Consider the following 20,305-nt stretch of genomic DNA (forward strand, 5'->3'; position numbering starts at 1 on the left):
TAAAATAATGAACTTATGTCTTATATAGCTAAGGATTGAGAATTTAAAACAAGGTTCTACATAAATAGCGGTAAATAAATTATTTTCTTTACAATAATATCATCAAACATACTTATTATAAAGTAATATAATATCATAAGCTAACTGACCATCTTCGTTCAGAATATTTTTCGTATAGGTACAATGGTATTATATTATTATTGAATTCAAATTTAACACCATCCATTACAGTGACTACTTGTAAGCTACTACAGTCTGGTTGGCAGTTATCTTGTTCAATCTTCCCGTTTTGCCAGGGTGGAACTGTTGTTTGATGACTAATTCAATACTTCAGTAAAACCCTTTTCATTTCCTTGTTTGCAAACTTTAAGCCATTATCAGTTCGCAATACTTTGACCTTAAAACCTGTATCAGTTTTTATTTCATGTAATAATGTTTCGGTTAAATTCTTCACTTCTCTTTTAGGGTTTATAAAATATACTGTTCTATATTGCAAATAATCGTCTTTGAATACCTAACAAAAAATATTTTGAGATTCTCTTTCCATTAGTCCATATAAATAAGTGTGGTGTAGGCATTATCTCTCCTACAACTGTAGAGTTTGTTGTACTAGACTTACCTAAATGTTTGTTTGTGGTGTTTACCAATTACCTACGCATCAATCACAGCAAAAATGGTTTTCCCTATCCGTTAATTTTATATTATGTTTTTCAAATATATTAGTAACATACTTTTTATTTTGTTGACTTAGCCCATAGAGTAATATTACTCTATGACTTAACTTTCCATAATCTTAACGTTTCCTTGAAAACAATATTCGCTTGTGGTTCTTCTACTTATATTGAGTGTGATGACTTTGAACTTTAATTTAAATAGTTTTCCTTGTCTCCAGGCACGTATATGGGGAGGGGGGGGTTCAAACTTATAAATATAGGTACTAATACTATAATGTCTTATACAGGTAAGATGATAGGTGTATTTAAGTAGGTTATATAAAGTACTAACCCCATGATTCATGGCGCCCGCCGCTAGTAAGTGTGACAACTGTGTGAGGTAATTTATATTAATACAATGTATAATAACTGGTACCTAACAATTATATTATTATTCAAAATACAATCACTTTTATCATTAAAAATGTCTAAAAACAATCAAAATGATTGTATAAAAAGCATCTATATAGAAGATTCATGGAACGCACATGCCTTTAGACAGTTTGAACCCCCTAAGGCCCAAATTATCCTGAATAAGAGGTAATTAAACTAATATTATTGATTTAGTTTTAGTCATTTGAATGCTTTGGAATTTTTCAAGGTAATCAGTGTAATATTATAAAAGAATGTACAATTTACAACATTTTGAAAACAAAATTAGACAAAATCAAAAAAAAAAAATTACATTGTTTTTAAATAATATAAATTACAGAGTATTAAACAATTTTTATAAATACATTAAAACGCTTAACTATTATTAATATTCAATTATATAATACAATATATTAAAAGCTAGTATTCAAATTCTGAAAATTCCATTAAAATAGAATAAACATCATAAAAAAAATGTAATGCATATCGCAATTTTACAATAGAAACAGATGTTAACATTTAAATTAGTTATTAATACATTAGTAATTTATGTACAAACATTATTTGTTTGAAAATATTAAATGGTTGTAAGAATGGCATATTGATAGAAAAAAATACAATTTAATGTTGAAAGTTCTTCAGTATTGGATAATAAATAAAATTATTTTAATAATAATTTAGTATTAGTAAATATTTCACAATTTTTTTTTATCCATGGATGTTCAATGACATCAGTTAATGGTAATCTAGACTTTGGAACTTTAAGCAAAAGCTTTGAAATTAAATGTCTAGAGCTCTCACTCATATGAGGTTTGAAACCATACATCACAGCACGAATTTTTCTAAAAGTTTCTGCCTGTTCTGAGCTCTCAAAAGGTGGGGCTCCACACAAAAATTCATAACATAGCACCCCTAAACACCAATTATCAACATATTCGTTATATGTTTGAGAGTCAACCATCTCTGGTGGTAAATAATCAATAGTGCCACACATGGTGTTTCGACTTTTGGATGGTGCATGGACAGACCAGCCAAAATCTGCCAACTTAACAACATGATGACTAAACAATAGAAGATTTTCTGGTTTTATATCTCTGTGAATAACACTTTGTGAATGACAATATCTTAAAGCTTCAGCTACTTGTCGTAAATAATATGCAGCTGTTGGTTCATCAAAACGTTTGTGCGGCTGCGCGTTCAATACTTTAAATAATTCACCCTCTTGGGCAAATTCTAAAATTAAATATATTTTCTTTTCGTCCCAAAAATAAGTCAATAGTTTTAAAATGTTGGGATGACTAAGATGCGTTTGAATTTCAATTTCTCGTCGCACTTGATGTTCCATGTGATCTTTTACTAACTCTGATTTAAACATCATTTTTAAAGCAACCATATATTCCGTATTTTTTTCCCTTGCAAGATATACCCGACCAAATTTCCCACGACCAAGTGGTGTTCCAATTTCAAAATCACTTATTTTCCACTGAGGACTTGAAAGTCGTTTGGAATAAATTTCTTTCATTGTTTTTTCTATGTGTTGAACAACTTCATTTTGAGATCCAATTTCATGTTTTTCTTCAACTACAGCCATTATAAGAATATAACTGTAGATTAACAAAAATACAAACTGAAACAATAAAAGAAAATCTGTTAGAATCCATGAACTAAATGTTAAAGATATTAGGTAAAAATCAATTAATTTTAAAAATATGCCTTTTTAGGGAAAAAATAAAAATGATGCACCAACAACTTTTCACTTTTTAAAACCAGCTTTAAAAACAAATTTGAATTGAATCAGGTTTGTTCTAATAACTTTCAAAATAAATATGCAAATACCCTAGGGTAAAGAGCCTAGATAATAAATAAATATATACATAAATAATATATTATTATATAAAGGCTCTCTCTACCCTAGGGTATTTACAAATTACAAAAGTAAAAAATAATTATAAATTTATACCTATACATTGTATTTGTTTATAAAATAACATACTACCAACTACCATTACTATATTATAGATATAGGAATAAAATCATTAATTGTAGTATGCACCATTTAACTACAAAAATTAATATTCTGTAATGTTACAAGTAAAATATATATTATGGTAACCAAAAGTAAACATGGAGAGATTAATCTTGACTATGTTAAAATTAATAGAGGTAAATAAAACATAAGTTAATGGTAATTGGTTGTAGTTTCATTGAGCTCAGGTGCGCAAGTCCCCTGGCACAGGGTGGGGAGGGGGGACCTGCACCCTCTAAATAATTTGTTGGTAAGTATGTGTGTATATTATGATGGATCCTAGTAGCCGGTAGAGGTTATATACTTATAGAATTATATTTTGAATTTAATATTGTATGTTTTTAACCCATAAATCAGTACCTAAATAGACATGTTTGGAATAAATTATAGATGGATGGTACATTTCTAGGATTGCCCCTACTGAATAAAAAAATGATTTGAGTGTTAATCCATTAACGGTGACTGTACTACAAAAGTTTCACTATATATTTAAACCAAAGCTGGGCAGTAACTAGTTAAAAAGTTAAAAGTTACTTTTTTTGATAACTTTTAATTTAACTACCTAGTTAAAAAAAAAATAGAATGTAGAAAATTACTTAATTATTTTGTTAAAATTAAAGTTATTTGTAACAAGTAATTTACAAAAATGTTCCTATTATGATTTATGAACTGTATATTATTTGCATTGATATTTCTGAGACCGCCAGTATATCAATTGTAGGTATGTATATTATTATATTTATTACTATTTACTATAATATAGACATATAGTAATTATTAATTAATAATATTATAGTGAATAGTGATTATTATTATTTATTTATTACTTATTTGAAATATAACTAGGAAGTTTATATTTTCTATGAAATGACAACAGTTAAGATGTATTTTACATTGTTACTAGTGTACTGTGTGCATTGATGGGTAATAATACAATTTCCAGAACGGACCTAATTAGTAATTTCTGATAGGTACAGTGATACTTATGCTTATGTTTTCTACAAACTACACTCTACATTCCTATAATATTATATTGGTATATAAATAAAATAATAAATAAGAATTAATTGTTGTCAATTTATAAGTCTCTATATTATATAATATCAGCTTAATATGTAGTAGTGTGTCAACTGGTGTGAGTGTGTGACTATGAAGGTTTCAAGTTCCAACAGTGAATTTAGTCATTCGTCAATGTAATCATTTGAGCGTTTGTTTTACTTTATACCAAAAATAGTTATTTACCTATGATGAGATAAAAAAACGTTTATGAGTAAGTTAAAGGTATTTAAAAAAAAAAAAAAAGTAACTTAACTTTTAACTTAACTTAGTTACTCAAATTCAGTAACTTTTTAAAACTAACTTTAACTTAGCTTAATTATTTTTATTTTAGGATAACTTAACTTTAACTAGGTAGTTAAAAAAATTGGTTAACTTGCCCAGCTTTGATTTAAACTGGACATTAAAAAAAAAAACACCAAAGACCATGTTATTTACAGCTACATATTTGAATAGGTACTTAGGGTTAGAAAAACGTATCCTTGTCCACAGAGAATATAAGCAGCATCCCTGACTAATCGCAAACATGCACTAAACCTCCAGTTTTTAAAGTAACATTCTATTTGGGGAAAATACACTTACCCACACTCCTGTTTTTAATTAATTTTAATTAATCAACCACAAACTATATTTAAAATGTACCCATAAGCGTTTAATGACAATTTCCAATGCGGACCCCTCCTCACTTTTTAAAATAAATTAACAATTTCATTGTAGGTGCATACAAGTTTAATGTAGGCACTAGGAACTATCTTATTGTAAATGTATATTTATGTTAAGTAAATGTGTATATACTGAAATTGTAAAAAAAGGGCTCAGTCTGTTTAGTCTTAGTATATAAATAGAATAAAATATGAGTTAGCAGCCTCTAGTGGACAATTTTGAACTCTGACAATCAAGAATCAGATTTTTAATCAGTCAACGATTAACGCCACTGATTGGAGATGATTAAAAGAAAAAACACGAAAACCGCAGACTTTGGGACGTCCAAAACAATAATGTGAACAATATTAATTATCATCTGGACCACACTGATTACGAAACGACTGTCTTATTTTTAGAGTATGCCTTGAGAGACTATTCGTGCCAAGTACTGGGTCCAACACAGTAAAGAACACATAAAACAAAAAATAACAATATTAATTCTCGTAATAAAATATGTTATTCTATTTTAAAGAGTTTTTTGCTTTATTTCATATTTTTCATATAATATATAAAAGAGAATGTTTGTCTGCAAGTCATTGATCTCCTCCTAAACGGCTTAACCAATTTGTTGTGTTTTTGAGTGAGTCCCAGAATGGTTTAGACTCACAATTGGACCCGGTAGGTCCAACCTGGAGAGGTTCTCAAACAGGAATTTTGAGATTTACGATGGCAAATTTTATTTATAAATGGTTGCTATTAGTTATAGGAGAAATAATTAGTAGAAATTAGAATTTAAATGGATACCATCTCGGGCAGATGAGGTAAAAGCATCCATAAAATAATCATAATAATGAACATTTTTAAGTTTTTAACATCATTACACCGAACATTAAATAACAAATTGAACAAAGTTTGAATCATAATATAGGGTTGGCATTTTTAACGGGTAACAAAGTGAACAGGATCAGCTAGTATAATAAAAGCAAAAACATTAAATATTATAATTTAACATTTCTTAAATATATTAGACTCATAAGTCATAACAATAAACAATAAGTATTATAAGTCAGTGTTAATACTTTATAGGAATAAATCATTAAAACCCGTCAGTGTTGGGTTTTTTGAACCCTAATTCGTGGACCCTTGTGTACGTTTTCATCACTAAATACTTTTTTTTTTTTTAATTTTATTAGAGAATATACAATCTATACCCATAGGCATAATGAGAATATGTGCTACATTATATTAAAAAAGACATGAATAGGGTGAGGGAAGAAACCATCCAGTGATAACACTTCCTAATTTGTGTAAATCACTAAATACTAATAAAATAATTTATCGCAATGGCTATTTACCTGTCCGACGTGAGAGACGGAAAAGTGAAACCAACAAAGTTTTAAGTCGCCTTCTCGGCAGATTATCTGTTTTTATTCTAACTGCGGTTCAAATGTTCGATCCTTCGCGGACCTATGGGTTAAATTGGCACGATGACAAAATGAATTTACTTTGAACACTCGTCATGAAATATGAAAATAATAAATAACATGAATTATGAAATAAGAACAAGACAAAATAATTTTGATACCATGTCGACTGTTAAGCCGTTAAAGAAATATGGAATTCAAAATACCAGTGTGAAAAGTAAATAAATTGTAGATACTAGATATTTATTTTATCTACGTCGTGATTAAGCTTAATGATTTCCAAAGAGAATAAACAAATGGAATTTAACAGGTTCGTACCATCACGATACATCAGTAGTTATTTACATTGTGTATAGAATAATATTGTATTACTTTGCGTGTATACAATACAAGTACAATTATTACTGTATGGGCGGCCACGATCTAATACAATATTATTTCCAGTTACAAGAAAAATTAATTAATTTAATAGATCGATAAAATGGAATGGACCAATTATGGAACCACAACTTACTAGCTCACTATGGATTCAATAAATATTTAGCGATTGTTCATGCGACTGGCATAATATGTATAGAAAATGTATTTGATTCATAAGGCCGTGATTTAAGATCATAATAAATAAATAATTCGTGTATGGGTGCGGCGAAAATGGCAGTGGTCAATATTCTGTGATATTGGCAGATTTCTTTTTTCAAGATCACCGACGCAATCTTGTAGTTCGTCTCATCAAGGCGCCGGCTGTTCTACAAGGGTATACTCAAAGATCTTCCAAGGCAGTGGTTCTCAATCTTTTTTGTACCGCGACCCGAATTTCCTCCGAAAAATCGTTCAAGACCCACGTGGTTTCAAAAAGTAGTTATAAAAACAAAATTTGTTTATTACTTTTATTGGGTATTTATCATGTTATAGGTTTATAATCAATATAATTTTACAAAATAATGTACTTTTAATAATGAGGCGTATTAATACCCGTCGTAATAAATAAATACACGACGAATTATTATTTATTACCCACGTAATTTTTGGTACTATATTACCTATAATAATATAAGGATATTTAATATTAATTTAACATAAATTTCTTGAAATCTATATAATTCAAAAAATATTTCACGACCCACCAAAAATTGACTGACGACCACCTAACCAGTGGGTATAATTGTGTATTCCTATACAGCGGAACTGCCTTATCAATTTCATAGATGTCTTATAATATCTATGATCAATTCTCATACGTGATTGTTCACGAATGTCGCGATTATACATAGGCACGGACACTTGACTTGACGTTCGGGGATGGAGGCTCAACACATCTTGATTTTCTCCGGAACATCGGTTGTCGGCCATGCGCTCTGTGATCTTACGTCGAAGTTCTGCAGCCACTGCGGATGTAAAGAATAATATTATAAAACCTTTACGATTTACGTGTGGTACTCTATCACTCTGTGTTTTTTTCCACCGTGGGTACATGACATTTTGCCTGAATGTTTATATTAGCATTTTCTATACACCATAACATTTTCCAAATATTTTCACCTGATAACGGACATTTTCAGTTTCAATTTTTTTTAGTTTTTTTTTCTATAAATATCAATAAAATTTTATCTGTTGGGTAAAAAAGCTTGAGAATTTAATAGAAGGCTCCTAGTATATTGTTTCAAAGGCAGATGAAAAAAATTAAAAATCCATAGTCACAATTTTTTTTTAGTTCAAATATTGACAAAATATGTAAGAATGACGATAATTTGCAAATTATTTTGAATTAAATGAAATTTCTTTTTAAATCTAAGATTTCTAAATGTAATACAAGATTCTTCACAAATCACAAGTTTGTCTACCTTTATCAAAAAAAAAAAATGTTATATATACCTAAGAGGAAAGCAACTACAAACGTTAAAAACGTGCTTTTATTGTACGTTATATTTAATAACAAGCCGAGATACGTTCAAAATAGTTACGATTTATAATTATTAATTAATATATTGTATAATATAGGTATACCTTTATAGGACCTAACCTTAGATACCTAAATATACAAATATGGTATACGAAAAAAAAACCAAAATTATAATATAATCAAATTTTTTGTGACATATATTTTTCCTTTATTCTATTACCACAGAATATATGAAATATACTTCTAATATTCTGTGCTATTACTGTTACTTAATAATAAAAATATTTGTATTGTATATTAAATAATATTAAAAAAGAAAGATTAATTTATATACCTAATGCATTTACATTTGAAAAAATGGTTTTTTAAATTTATATTTTAAACTAAATAAACTAATTTCTAACTTCTAATTTAAGTTACCTACTATTTTCACCAAACCAACTTCTATCTAACTAAGTTAGAAATTTGGTAAATTTCAGAAACTTCCTTATGTTCTAACTTAGTTACTTTTTATATTAAAGTAACTTAACTTTAGCTAGTTGAAAAAAGTGACTAACTTGCCCAACTTTGAAATTGGATGAAATAAATGTATAATTAATTAAAAAAAATATTTGAATGCGTCTAAAAATACCAATCTTAAATGAGCAATAATTGTAGTTACTATACTTATTAGTTATTAGCAGAGCCTTACTTATGAATTTTGGGGCCAGGAGCTAATTTTTTGTTAAAGCCCCTTAACTTAAAATATAAATTCAACATTTTTACTATGCCATTTAATTTTTTTTATACCTATATTCAATTTATATTTCAAGAATATAAATAAATTATACCATAAGTCTATGAGTAATTATATTATATCGTATATAACTGTATTACAGTATTATATGGAAGCCCTAATTGTGTTGGGGACTGGGGGCGCCGGGCTGCAGTCCTCCTAAGTAGGACTCTGGTTATTAGTAATAACTAATCAGTAGTTATTTTACGCGTGTTTGTATAAATCAATACTAATTAGTACTAATTATTTAAAACAATAATTTAATACAGTCGTCAGGCCAATGGTAAGTCTCAATCAGTGGCGTCATTTGTGGGGGGGGGGGGGCAAGGTGGGCAAGTTTTTTTTCTATGAATGTCAATAAAATTTTATTTGTTGAATAAAAAATAAGCTTGAATATTTAATACAAGACTTCTAACAATGATATTTGAATATTGTGATATTATGATCAATTTTTTTTTATAAGCATATAAAGCTCTAAATCTTGACCAAATACGTACAAATGACGAAAATTTGCATATTAATTTGAGTTAGAAATTCATACATTTAATCTTTTTAAATCTAAGATTTTAAAATGTAATACAAGATTCCTCATAAGTTTGACTTTCTTTATCAAAAAAAAAAAAATGTCTACAGGAAAGTCAAATTACAATTTTATGAGCGTTTGAAGTTTTTTATTTTTACAACATTGGATATTTTTCACTTAATTTCTCAAGTAGCGATTTTCTTGTAATTCAATAACGAATAACTGTAGATACATACATATATGTATATTATATATATTATAATATATTTATTTTTTTGTGTCTGTGACACGATAAGTAGTCAAAATAGTAGTCAAAATATTTAGTACCTATCTTGTTCCATGGGAAAGTGAATCTGGTTTTAGTACAATTGAGGATGTCAAAAGTAAAAAATTCCCATTAGTTTTAAAAAACGCCAGGAAAAACAAAATAAAAACAAAGAAAAAACGGGAAAATAAATTGGTTTTATAATTACGTATTATTTGACCAACCAATTCAAGTAAGAATAGGCGACGGTTCAACTTTTTAGCAGAAGGAGAAAATAATATACAAATACCATCATTTGCAAACAATAAATGGAATAATAATTCTCTATTAGACGTACTATTTGTGTCAGAATTAAAATATAATTCATTTTCGTGTTGTACAGCGTCAGATAAAGGTTTAACGCTATCAGATAAAAATAAATGTGGGTTTTTGAAAAAACGGACAGATAGTCACAAGTACCTACAGGCTAGAAGTGCAGAGAGACAGGGAAAACTATTTAAATTAAAGTTCAAAGTCATCACGCTCAATATAGATGAACCACAAATGAATATTTTTATCAAGGAAACATTAAGATTATGGCATGAATGGCTAATTTAAAAGTCATTAAAATATAAACTATAAAGTATGTTACTAATATATAATTAGTAATAAATAATAATATAAAATTGACAGATAGGGAAAACCTTTTTTTCTGAGATTCATGGGTAATTCGACAAACAGCATAAACAAACAAGTCTATAGTGACTAGTACAAGTACAACGGACACATCAGTTGTAGGAGAGGTAATACCATAAAAAAAAAGATTAAATATGACTTATATAGTTATATTTTAATATTCAATTATGTGAAACAATGGAAAAGAAATCTATTAGTGGTTCCAAATATTTTTTATTATTAATTAAAGACGATTATTGACATTCTGCCATATTATAGAATATTATAATATTGTATAAAACATAAATGCGAAGTGAAGATTTTAATCGAAACATTAATATAAAAAATAAAACTGATACAGGTTTTAAGGTCAAACTGTCAAAGTATTACGAACTATCAGATGATGGCTTAGACAGCGCCGGCCCAACGGATTTCGGAGGGCATGTACCAGTTGCCCTCATATCTTAATATATACACGATAACAATATATAGCCCGTAAAATAGGGGAGGTAAATATACAAATAATAAATAAAATTATTTATAAAAAGGTGGGTAAGTGGATGTCGCTCTGCTGTACAGTAGGTTACAAGTGGGGCACTGTAATGGATGTGTGTTAGCACGATGGAAAATATTACGCGAGTGTATAGTGAAAAGGGCAAGGTTTTTGTTAGTTTTAAATAATTATACTTTTTAAAAAGATCGCATTTATTACACAAGAGGGTGTGAAATGGCGATGCACATAAAAGTCGTGTACGTCAAAGCTGTTTGTGAGTGAAGACGAAACGGTTATCGAACACAAACACAATTATTTTGTTGTCTAATTATAACATTGAATGCCACATAATTATAATATTTATTATTTTATTGACTATTGTATTCATCATATACTATATTGTTAGTAATTATTACAAATTACAATATTAAGTAGGTATATACAATTCCAAGCATATGAATTTTTTTCTTTCATTTTATACCAGGTATTTTACTATATTTTTATAAATAATTTTATTTATTATTTGTATATTTACCTCTCCTATTTTACAGGCTATATATTGTAATCGTGTATATATTAACATGTGAGGGCAACTTACTGGTACACTTCGTTGAGCGCAACTGGTATATTTTTAAAATCCCGATAACAACCGCGGGGGGCAACTGGACAACACCCACTTCGGAGCCCGGTGCAGAATTTGCGAGACCCCATATTTATTTTAAATAATTTTATAAACTTTAAGGTCTTGTTAGAAATCTAAATTCATATGTATGAGCTAATATAATCCAATTTGTATATTTATACTAAACACTAAATGAGTAGATACCTACCTACTTAGGTACAAATAATATACGACATGATACAGAAAAATATACGATGTATTCAGTAAGTACCTATATAGTTTTTGTAAATAAATGCCGGTTAAAAAAAATATTACTTGTCGGCTATCAGTCTTTTTTTTTAAAATTCAGATTAGTAGGTATGATTCTAATGGTTCTAACATAGAACAAAATGTTGTAATCCATGGATAAATGTGAAATTTGGTTTGATTCAAAATGTTATTAATTTCGGATATTTATAGAGTAAAGACTAAAGAGATGCGCTAAACGTAGGTATCTAATTGTATTGTGTATTAGTATTATTATTTGCGTCACATTTTGCGATTATCACTATCGGCCATCGGGGACATACGGACAAGTGCAGTGGCGTAATTTGGTCATGTTTGTTGGGGGGGGGGATTACATTTACCCCCCCCCGCACTAAATTTTGGTTTATATCATAAAAACTTCTCAGTCAGTGATCACGTATCTGTATAATGTAAGTATAGTCTGTATACTATAAATGCATGCGTACATTAAAATAAATAATATTATATACTATTTAATAAAGTTTTAAAATGTACTTTTTCGAGTAAATTCATGGAATAACACGTAAAATACTCAAAATATTGTACTTTTGAAATGTTTTATTTCTAACTCAAAATAGTTCTCAAAGAATACTTAAGAAAAAGTCGGCAGTCGGCGGCATTCTTCTACTTTAGTAATATTTTGTTTTTACTTTTGTTAGTAGTTTTTATATGTATAATATATTAAAATGTAAATATAAATGTTAATGTGATCACACTTATGGAGTTATATAATACAAAATTGGTCATTGAATCATGATTATTAAACATGGTTTAAAGGACAATTAGCTTACTATTGTTTAACTAAATGTTTAGTGATTGTTGATGCATATCAAATGTACTAAATTAGCTAGCAAATTCACTAGTTACCAAATAATTATACAGGGATGTGTAATTAACGAACGGACCAGTTACAATCACAGTTTACTATGTACTAAGATATAATGTATTATGTATACTTCAAATTGTGGTTATAATCTTAAAATACAATCATTAAATCATATGAATTAGTTCACTAAACTGAATTAAGTCATTATTATTATCAATGAAGACCCTAACTTCCTACAAATTCTACTATCTAGGAACTTACCTTAGTTACAGCCTAGAGGTGTTAATCAACGAATATCACATAGAAAAATAATCAGTTTTGCAGTGAAGGTGTCAACAACAGATGGTGTGATTTTAACTGTTTTGGGGAGTTAGTGATGATAGTTACGTAACATTACAACATGTATTAGTATAAAATAATGAAATCAACGACTCTGTTCTTATAATATGTGCGGATACCACGAGTTTCTAAAAATAGAGAAAATTAAAAGTTATAAATATATAACATATTATATTTGAACACGTTGAACGCTGTCATTGTATTGGCATGTGCGCAACAGCGGCCAACATGATTTGATCTGTGGGTGGCTGTCGCTAATTGTAAAATTAGTAGACTTTACGCAATAGTCAATACGGTTATGAATGTCCGATAGATATTTCAAATGTGTTCAGCTATAGCCACCAAAAAAGGCTCAATACAAAACAGGTTACTCTATGTCAACTACGGGTTGACACTGGCGTTCAACGTATTAGACATTTTTTTTAAAACTACACAACACTGAGTGAAATATAAAATTCTACACATTATTTATGAACACGATTCTTTAATGATTGGAATTATTAAACTGTGTATTTATTTTAAAAAATATTTTAGATGATATAAGATAAATTGTTATTAAGCAATTATAATTAATATTTTTATACAAATTTCTTAATGTATTAATATAAATGAAAACTACTTAATAACTACAATTAATTAGTATGTAATACCTAATCACATACAATATAAATAAAATAAAACTATTAACTATACTAGTACAGTTAAGGGCATAATTGTACTCATTATTATAGTGTACATATATATAAATACATACTTTAAGTGAACATTAGCTCAAAGAGCACAAAAGTTTTGCTTATGAACATTACAACAATTTATGTGAAGGTAATAAACTTATTGCCAACATACACATAAAAACTTATTGTTTGCTATCGGTATGTATAAAAAATGATAAAATGTAAAAAAAAAACCACAAGTTCTTGTAAACAGTAAAGCAATGTCCATTAGAATGTTAATCTGGCACAAAATAAATATATTTATATTAATGCGATGGTGATGTTTTCTTCACAACGTCAGGAAGTGATTTCTCTTCGCGAGGTTTTGCTCCTCCAAATATACTTGTATGTTGAGTAGAATCAGCCAATTGATTCAGTGGTTCTTTTATGGTCCTTGGTTTCAATTGTAATTTAGGTCTGCCAGGATCATCTAAAATAAAATATAAGTTTGTTAAGTACTTGTATAGTGATTAATAACTCAAGAATAAACTAATAGACACTAATAATTTTGTACAATGTATAAAACATGAAAAAAATAGATGTGCATCTCCCTCACCTCCAGCCCATGTCATAGTCTCTACTTCTGATTGGCTGATTTTTGTTCATGTTATATATGTATATATATGATTGACAGCAAATAAGTGGATAACTACAATATAGGTCAGGGATGGTGAACCTTTCTGAACCCACATGCCAAATAAAAATGTTGGTAGATTTTATTTTCCCTGTGTCAATTAATTTGATGATCCTTTTTTAAACTTAAAAAATTCCTACATCCATGGTTTGTTAAATGATAAAAACAAGACAAACATTACATTATACTTGATATTTTATCTTAGTAATGATATTACTCTATAATCTATACATTTTATTTTCTTGATTACAAACTTTTATAATTTCATTTCTTATGAAATACATATTATGATTTAAATATACCTTTATGCATTATACACAAAGTTAAGTATTTATTAGCGACGAAAAACATAACATTTTGGAGAAATAATGAAAGAATATTATTATGCTGCACGTAATAACCTTAACAAAAAGTTTGCAGATTACCAGATGCTTAACATTTTTAATGCGGCTTCCTTGTTGGAAAAAGTTGGCACCCCTAATCTAAACAAGAGTTAGCAAACTTTGATTTATCCCGATTGGTAAAATCATCGAGATTTTTATATTATTTTATAAATTAATAAATTTTTTTAAAATTAAAGATGTAATCCAATGGATCAGAAATCCTTTTGAAGAGGATGACTTAAATTTTTATAAATATCATCAAGAAAAAAGAACTTTTATGTCACCAGAACCTAAAATTGTTTATTAAAACCACGTTATAGGTACCATTCTAGAAAAGAGTTCAGCAAGAAATTCCGGAAACTGCAAAAAATTCTTAACTCATTTTTTTTCTAATTACTGACATATATGTATAAATATTCATTACATTATGTAAATAGGTTTATATTTTCTTTACCTGTATACAGAGAAGTGGGCCTCAAAGTTTTTTTTTTATAAAATTGGAGATTCACACTAAAAAGATTGGGAACCACTGATCTATTATACTAATAACAATATTTCATATTTAATTAAAACAATTGTAAAAGTAAATAGTACCTACCAGAATAAAAAAACCTAATTAATATTTTAATACTTGTTGGTAATTGTATTATTTTATCAATTAATACTGACATTTTGTTATTCATACCAATGAAGACTATTAATTTATATTAAACACACACAGTTATGATAAGTCAATATTCTGAACATGCATCAATAATTAGATTGGAATCGGTGTAAACTCATTTAATAATTATGATACTTACTTGGTGGTGGTGGTAAACTTTCAAAATCTGGTCTACGCTCACTACGACTTCCTCCTGGGAATTGCGAAGCATTTCCTGGTCGATTAAAGTCTCGTGAACCGCTATCTGGATACCTGTTCATGCCTCCTCCAGATTGTTCCATGAAATTACCTCGTCCGCCCATTCCACCACCCATTCCTCCGCCATTTTGATTGCGGAAATTACCACCAGAAAAACCTACCAACATTTATAAATTTTATATTTTATAATAAAAGTGCAACTATTAGTGTTGATAAAAAATTATCTTTGAAATAATAATAGTATTATAAATTTAATTCTCATAATTTACTTCAGCAAATAAATTCAGATTGTGAACAGCATTAAATATTAATCATAGAATTACTAAGTTTTATATAATAATTTATAAGTATACGTAATTATTTCTCATACAATTTCCTCAGCAAATGTATTCAGTTTGTGAACAGCAATGAGTATTAATCATAGAAATACCTATTAGATCATCTTATAATAATTATGTTATACAATATTCTCAACAAATATATTCAGTTTGTGAACAGCAATGAGTATTAATCATAGAAATATCCAAATACCTATTCGATCATCTTATAATAATAATGTTATACAATATTCTCATACAATTTACTCAGCAAATATAATCAGTTTGTGAACAGCAATGAGTATTAATCATAGAAATATCCAAATACCTATTCGATCATCTTATAATAATAATGTTATACAATATTCTCATACAATTTACTCAGCAAATATAATCAGTTTGTGAACAGCAATGAGTATTAATCATAGAAATATCCAAATACCTATTCGATCATCTTATAATAATAATGTTATACAATATTCTCATACAATTTACTCAGCAAATATAATCAGTTTGTGAACAGCAATGAGTATTAATCATAGAAATATTCAAATACCTATTAGATTATCTTATAATAATTATTAATTATGTTATACAATATTCTCAACAAATATATTCAGTTTGTGAACAGCAATGAGTATTAATCATAGAACCACCTATTAGATTATCTTATAATAATTATGTTATACAATATTCTCATACAATTTCCTCAACAAATATATTCAGTTTGTGAACAGCAATGAGTATTAATCATAGAAATACCTATTAGATCATCTTATAATAATTATGTTATACAATATTCTCATACAATTTTCTCAACAAATATATTCAGTTTGTGAACAGCATTGAATATTAATCATAGAATTTTATTTTGTAGTAAATAAAATGTTATATTAGATGATATATTTTTCTCGGCAAATTAATTCAGCTGGAAAACAGCAAATAGCATTTAAACAGTCGTAACTCGTAAGTAAATATAGCATTGAATATCTAAACCATTTTCCTAATTTAAAACATAATATTACAATTTGTAGAAACTATGATCACATCTGAATACAGGAGAATATATATCAAATAAAACAAATTTGAATATGTACCTGAATTTTGAGTAAAATCATCAGACCTACTGCGCATTCCAGGGTTATTGCTAAAACTTCCTGGAGCACCACCTATAAAAATATTTAAATCAATAATTAAAACATAATTTGATGTATATTAATTACACATTAGTTGTTAAAATAATGTTTGAGATGACACAACAATGTAATAAGTTTTCTGTCATATGCACATGTTTATATTAAAATATTCTTCATCATACTTCACTGATGATTAAATTATGGTTATAATCAAGATATGCTGATCAATTCTACAAATTAATCCGATCATATTGATCTAGTATTGTTTAAATTGTATTTTATCATGAGTGTAGTGTGTATAACAGTCTTACCATATATTTGTGTAAGATAAATTATTTTTACTCTTAATATAAAAATTTGAGACATTTAAATGTGCCTTCAAAACATACGTCATATATGTTAACCCAGAGGTTCCCAACCTTTTTCGACTCACAGCACCCTATATATTTCAAATAATTTCGCGGGACCCTAAATGAAGCGCAGCATCCTGGTTGGAAACCTCTGGTTAACCATTAACATATATAAAAATTTATTTCAAGACTCATGAAAATTTAATTTTTTTATTTCAGGTGTACCTGGTTATGAAAAAGATTAGTAGATAAAATCTATTTTATTTTTAAAACAAACAAAATATATTAAATTCAAGTTTGTAAATTTTATTTTACCACAAGTTTGAGAGTATCCACACTGGTGAGACTCCCTCCTCATATTTCATAAATATTACAGATTGTAAATACTCTATTTTTATCTAATAAAAAAAAAAAAAAATATTTCATTAAATGTAGTTAATATAAAAATAAAATAAATCTTATCTACTCTAACTTTACACATATTTAATATTAATTATATTAGATAACACCTGACATAAATGCTTAAAAGATGATTTGAAATATTTAGTGTAAGATAAATTAATAGTTACCTCTGCCGCCACCCCTGCCACCTCTATCAAATCCTGATCGTTCATTTCGTTTTCCAGACGCAACATCAATTTTGATTTTTTGTCCTTCAATAAAGACTTCCATTTGAAGTGCATCTTTCAGATGTTCTAGAGTGACAAATTCAACATACCCAAAACCTTTGAACATATCAGTTTCTTTGTCATGAACCAACCGCACATTTCTAATTTGCAACTAAAAACAAAGATTATTTATAATTTAATAAGAAATGAGTACTTCAGGTAGTTGACTTGTTGAGTTTTGTTTAGTACAGTGGATGTTACAAAATAAGATTTATATTGTTCACTATTAAAAATCTAAAATACTTGTACTGAGCAAGCAATACCTGACTCTGAAGAAATAGGTTTTCAACATCTCCTTGTGTTATCCCTTGTGGTAGATTTCCCAGATAAGCCACAAATGGCGGACTATTGGGCAATGGTTTGTTGAAACTTAATAAAAAATAAAAAAAAATTATTAATAGGCTATTTATGTAAAATTAATATTTAGATATAATAAAATAATCCAAATTAAGGTTAACATATAACTTGCATATTTTGGATAATTAATTTTAAGAGGTACCTACTACGTACTAAGTTTATTAATTTATTGCATATTGAATTATTATAGTTACATAACTATGGAAAATTGAACTATATAAGCTAATTGTAATTTAGATTAATGCGCAGTGGATTCACATTCTAAAAATATACCAGACTAGACTAGAGTATTGATATAAAATATTATAATATAGGTAAAAATATTTAATAATAGTTAACAGTATAGCACAATGTTGAAAGTGTGTGTGGCAGCATACAATACCTGTTTAAATTACTATTTAGGTGTTTAGCTTTTATAAGAATTTGTAATTGTTTAGTTTTTACAATGAACTCTTTATCATTTACAATATTTAATAGTATCATTATCCTGTTGCACAGTATGCTTTATGTTGCATACCGTAAAAAGCACGACATGTTGTAAGCAAATTCCGTAGGTACTGAATAAATTGTTTATTCTTATGAAATCAATTTAATATTGTAATATTGGGTAAACACAATATCGGATGGTTGGAAATAGATTGTCTAATTTTTGTAATTTCGGACAGCCACCAGGGACCCTACGTAATGGTCAGCGGTCCAGCCTATGTACGACCATCGGTAGGAAGCCGGCCGATCACCGAGAAACCAGCCGACGGATGCCGCCTTCCGAGTAGGTCGTCGGAATTCGGAAACCGTTCAGCGGCCACTCGGATCGATACGCGGCCTTCGGACGGGAAAACGACACGGCAGCGAGCGAGCGACGGCAGTCAATGAGTTGCAAATCTATTGATTGATGGGCGGCCGTCGAACGTCGTGCCGTGTGTTGGGTAATATGATCGTAAAATACCTGCTGTTGTCGAAGTCACTGAATGCACTCCTGCCGGCCATGGTCACGCGGCTCGGTTCGGGACGGTAACGAAAATATCAAACAAACGCGGTGTCACACACACAAACACACGCGGGCGCCGGCAATCTGATGGTCACGGGACGCGTCTATGAGACTACAAAAAAAGCAGAACACACGTGGCCTGCGTAACGAACGAGTGGATTTTCGTCGGAAGCAGTGCAAAATTATATGTTAAGCAAAGAAAACGGTTTCGCGTTTTAACAGTGGCGAGTGGTGTCGCTCGCTTACAAGTTATAGCAATTGCACAAGCCACACGGTACCCAACGCAATAATAATAATAATAATAATAATAATCGTGTGAGCGGAGAAACATGAGGTTAACCATGGAGCGAACGGTTGTGCGAGCGCGTTATACCATGGATGAAACGATCGAATGGACACTCGTGAGTCGTGATAACTATGAGGGCTTGATAAGGAGACGTCCAAAAACTAAAAAGGAGGGCCGGCGCGCGTCGTCGACGTGCATATATTATTATACTTTAATACTTTATAGTTTATAATAGCACGATTATAAAGAACGTTCTTTCTGTCACATAATAGATTCATATGTGAAATGTTTCAGTGCTAGTCGGAAAGTCGCACTATTAAACAATTAATGTCAACAGGTTGCGTTACCAGTCGTTACTATATAGTTAGCATCATGATTAAAATTTAAATAGATACATTTAGTCATGGTTAGCATGAGCATGGCCCATGAATTAAGACTTAAGATATATCTTAATTCTAATAACTCTTAGGTCTTAAATATTAAGAAGTGTATTATCTTAATTCATGCTATATAGTAACTGTTACTTGCTACTTATATTATTTATATTTTATCGATGTTGCTAGTTACTACGCGTCTTCACCGCAGAATGTGGTCTTCACTCTTGCCTACAATTCAAAATATATCTTTAATCGTGCTCTTGTTTTTTACTTATTACTTACTTATTAGGCTTAATTATATAAAAATTTAAAATTG

General features: G+C 28.9%; 2 protein-coding genes across 2 annotated transcripts; both read right to left on the reverse strand.

The window, feature by feature from the left end:
* Window positions 1-1,295: 1,295 nt before the first annotated feature.
* On the reverse strand, window positions 1,296-6,455 carry LOC132950305 (aurora kinase C-like). The gene is made up of 2 exons (XM_061021704.1): window positions 6,168-6,455; window positions 1,296-2,712 (listed from the first exon to the last, which is right to left on the reverse strand). The coding sequence occupies exon 2, from the start codon at window positions 2,674-2,676 to the stop codon at window positions 1,747-1,749; it is 930 nt and encodes a 309-aa protein (XP_060877687.1). The 5' UTR covers window positions 2,677-2,712; window positions 6,168-6,455; the 3' UTR covers window positions 1,296-1,746.
* A 6,931-nt stretch (window positions 6,456-13,386) lies between these two features.
* On the reverse strand, window positions 13,387-19,625 carry LOC132950684 (eukaryotic translation initiation factor 4H). The gene is made up of 6 exons (XM_061022215.1): window positions 19,285-19,625; window positions 18,245-18,350; window positions 17,883-18,093; window positions 16,925-16,996; window positions 15,452-15,667; window positions 13,387-14,061 (listed from the first exon to the last, which is right to left on the reverse strand). Exons 1-6 carry the CDS (start codon window positions 19,323-19,325, stop codon window positions 13,898-13,900), a joined length of 810 nt encoding a protein of 269 aa, XP_060878198.1. The 5' UTR covers window positions 19,326-19,625; the 3' UTR covers window positions 13,387-13,897.
* Window positions 19,626-20,305: the final 680 nt, after the last annotated feature.

This window comes from Metopolophium dirhodum, chromosome 8 (assembly GCF_019925205.1).
Source record: "Metopolophium dirhodum isolate CAU chromosome 8, ASM1992520v1, whole genome shotgun sequence".
Lineage (NCBI taxonomy): Eukaryota > Metazoa > Arthropoda > Insecta > Hemiptera > Aphididae > Metopolophium > Metopolophium dirhodum.

What these genes read in the sequence shown, in the direction of transcription:
- LOC132950305 (XM_061021704.1), bottom strand. Translation starts at nt 2,676, where the DNA reads ATGGCTGTAGTTGAAGAAAAACATGAAATTGGATCTCAAAATGAAGTT.
- LOC132950684 (XM_061022215.1), bottom strand. Translation starts at nt 19,325, where the DNA reads ATGGCCGGCAGGAGTGCATTCAGTGACTTCGACAACAGCAG. An exon ending in ACCTATTTCTTCAGAGTCAG is followed by an intron (nt 18,094 to 18,244) that starts GTATTGCTTGCT and finishes CTTTGTTTTTAG; the next exon opens with TTGCAAATTAGAAATGTGCG. An exon ending in TGGCAGGGGTGGCGGCAGAG is followed by an intron (nt 16,997 to 17,882) that starts GTAACTATTAAT and finishes ATATTTTTATAG; the next exon opens with GTGGTGCTCCAGGAAGTTTT.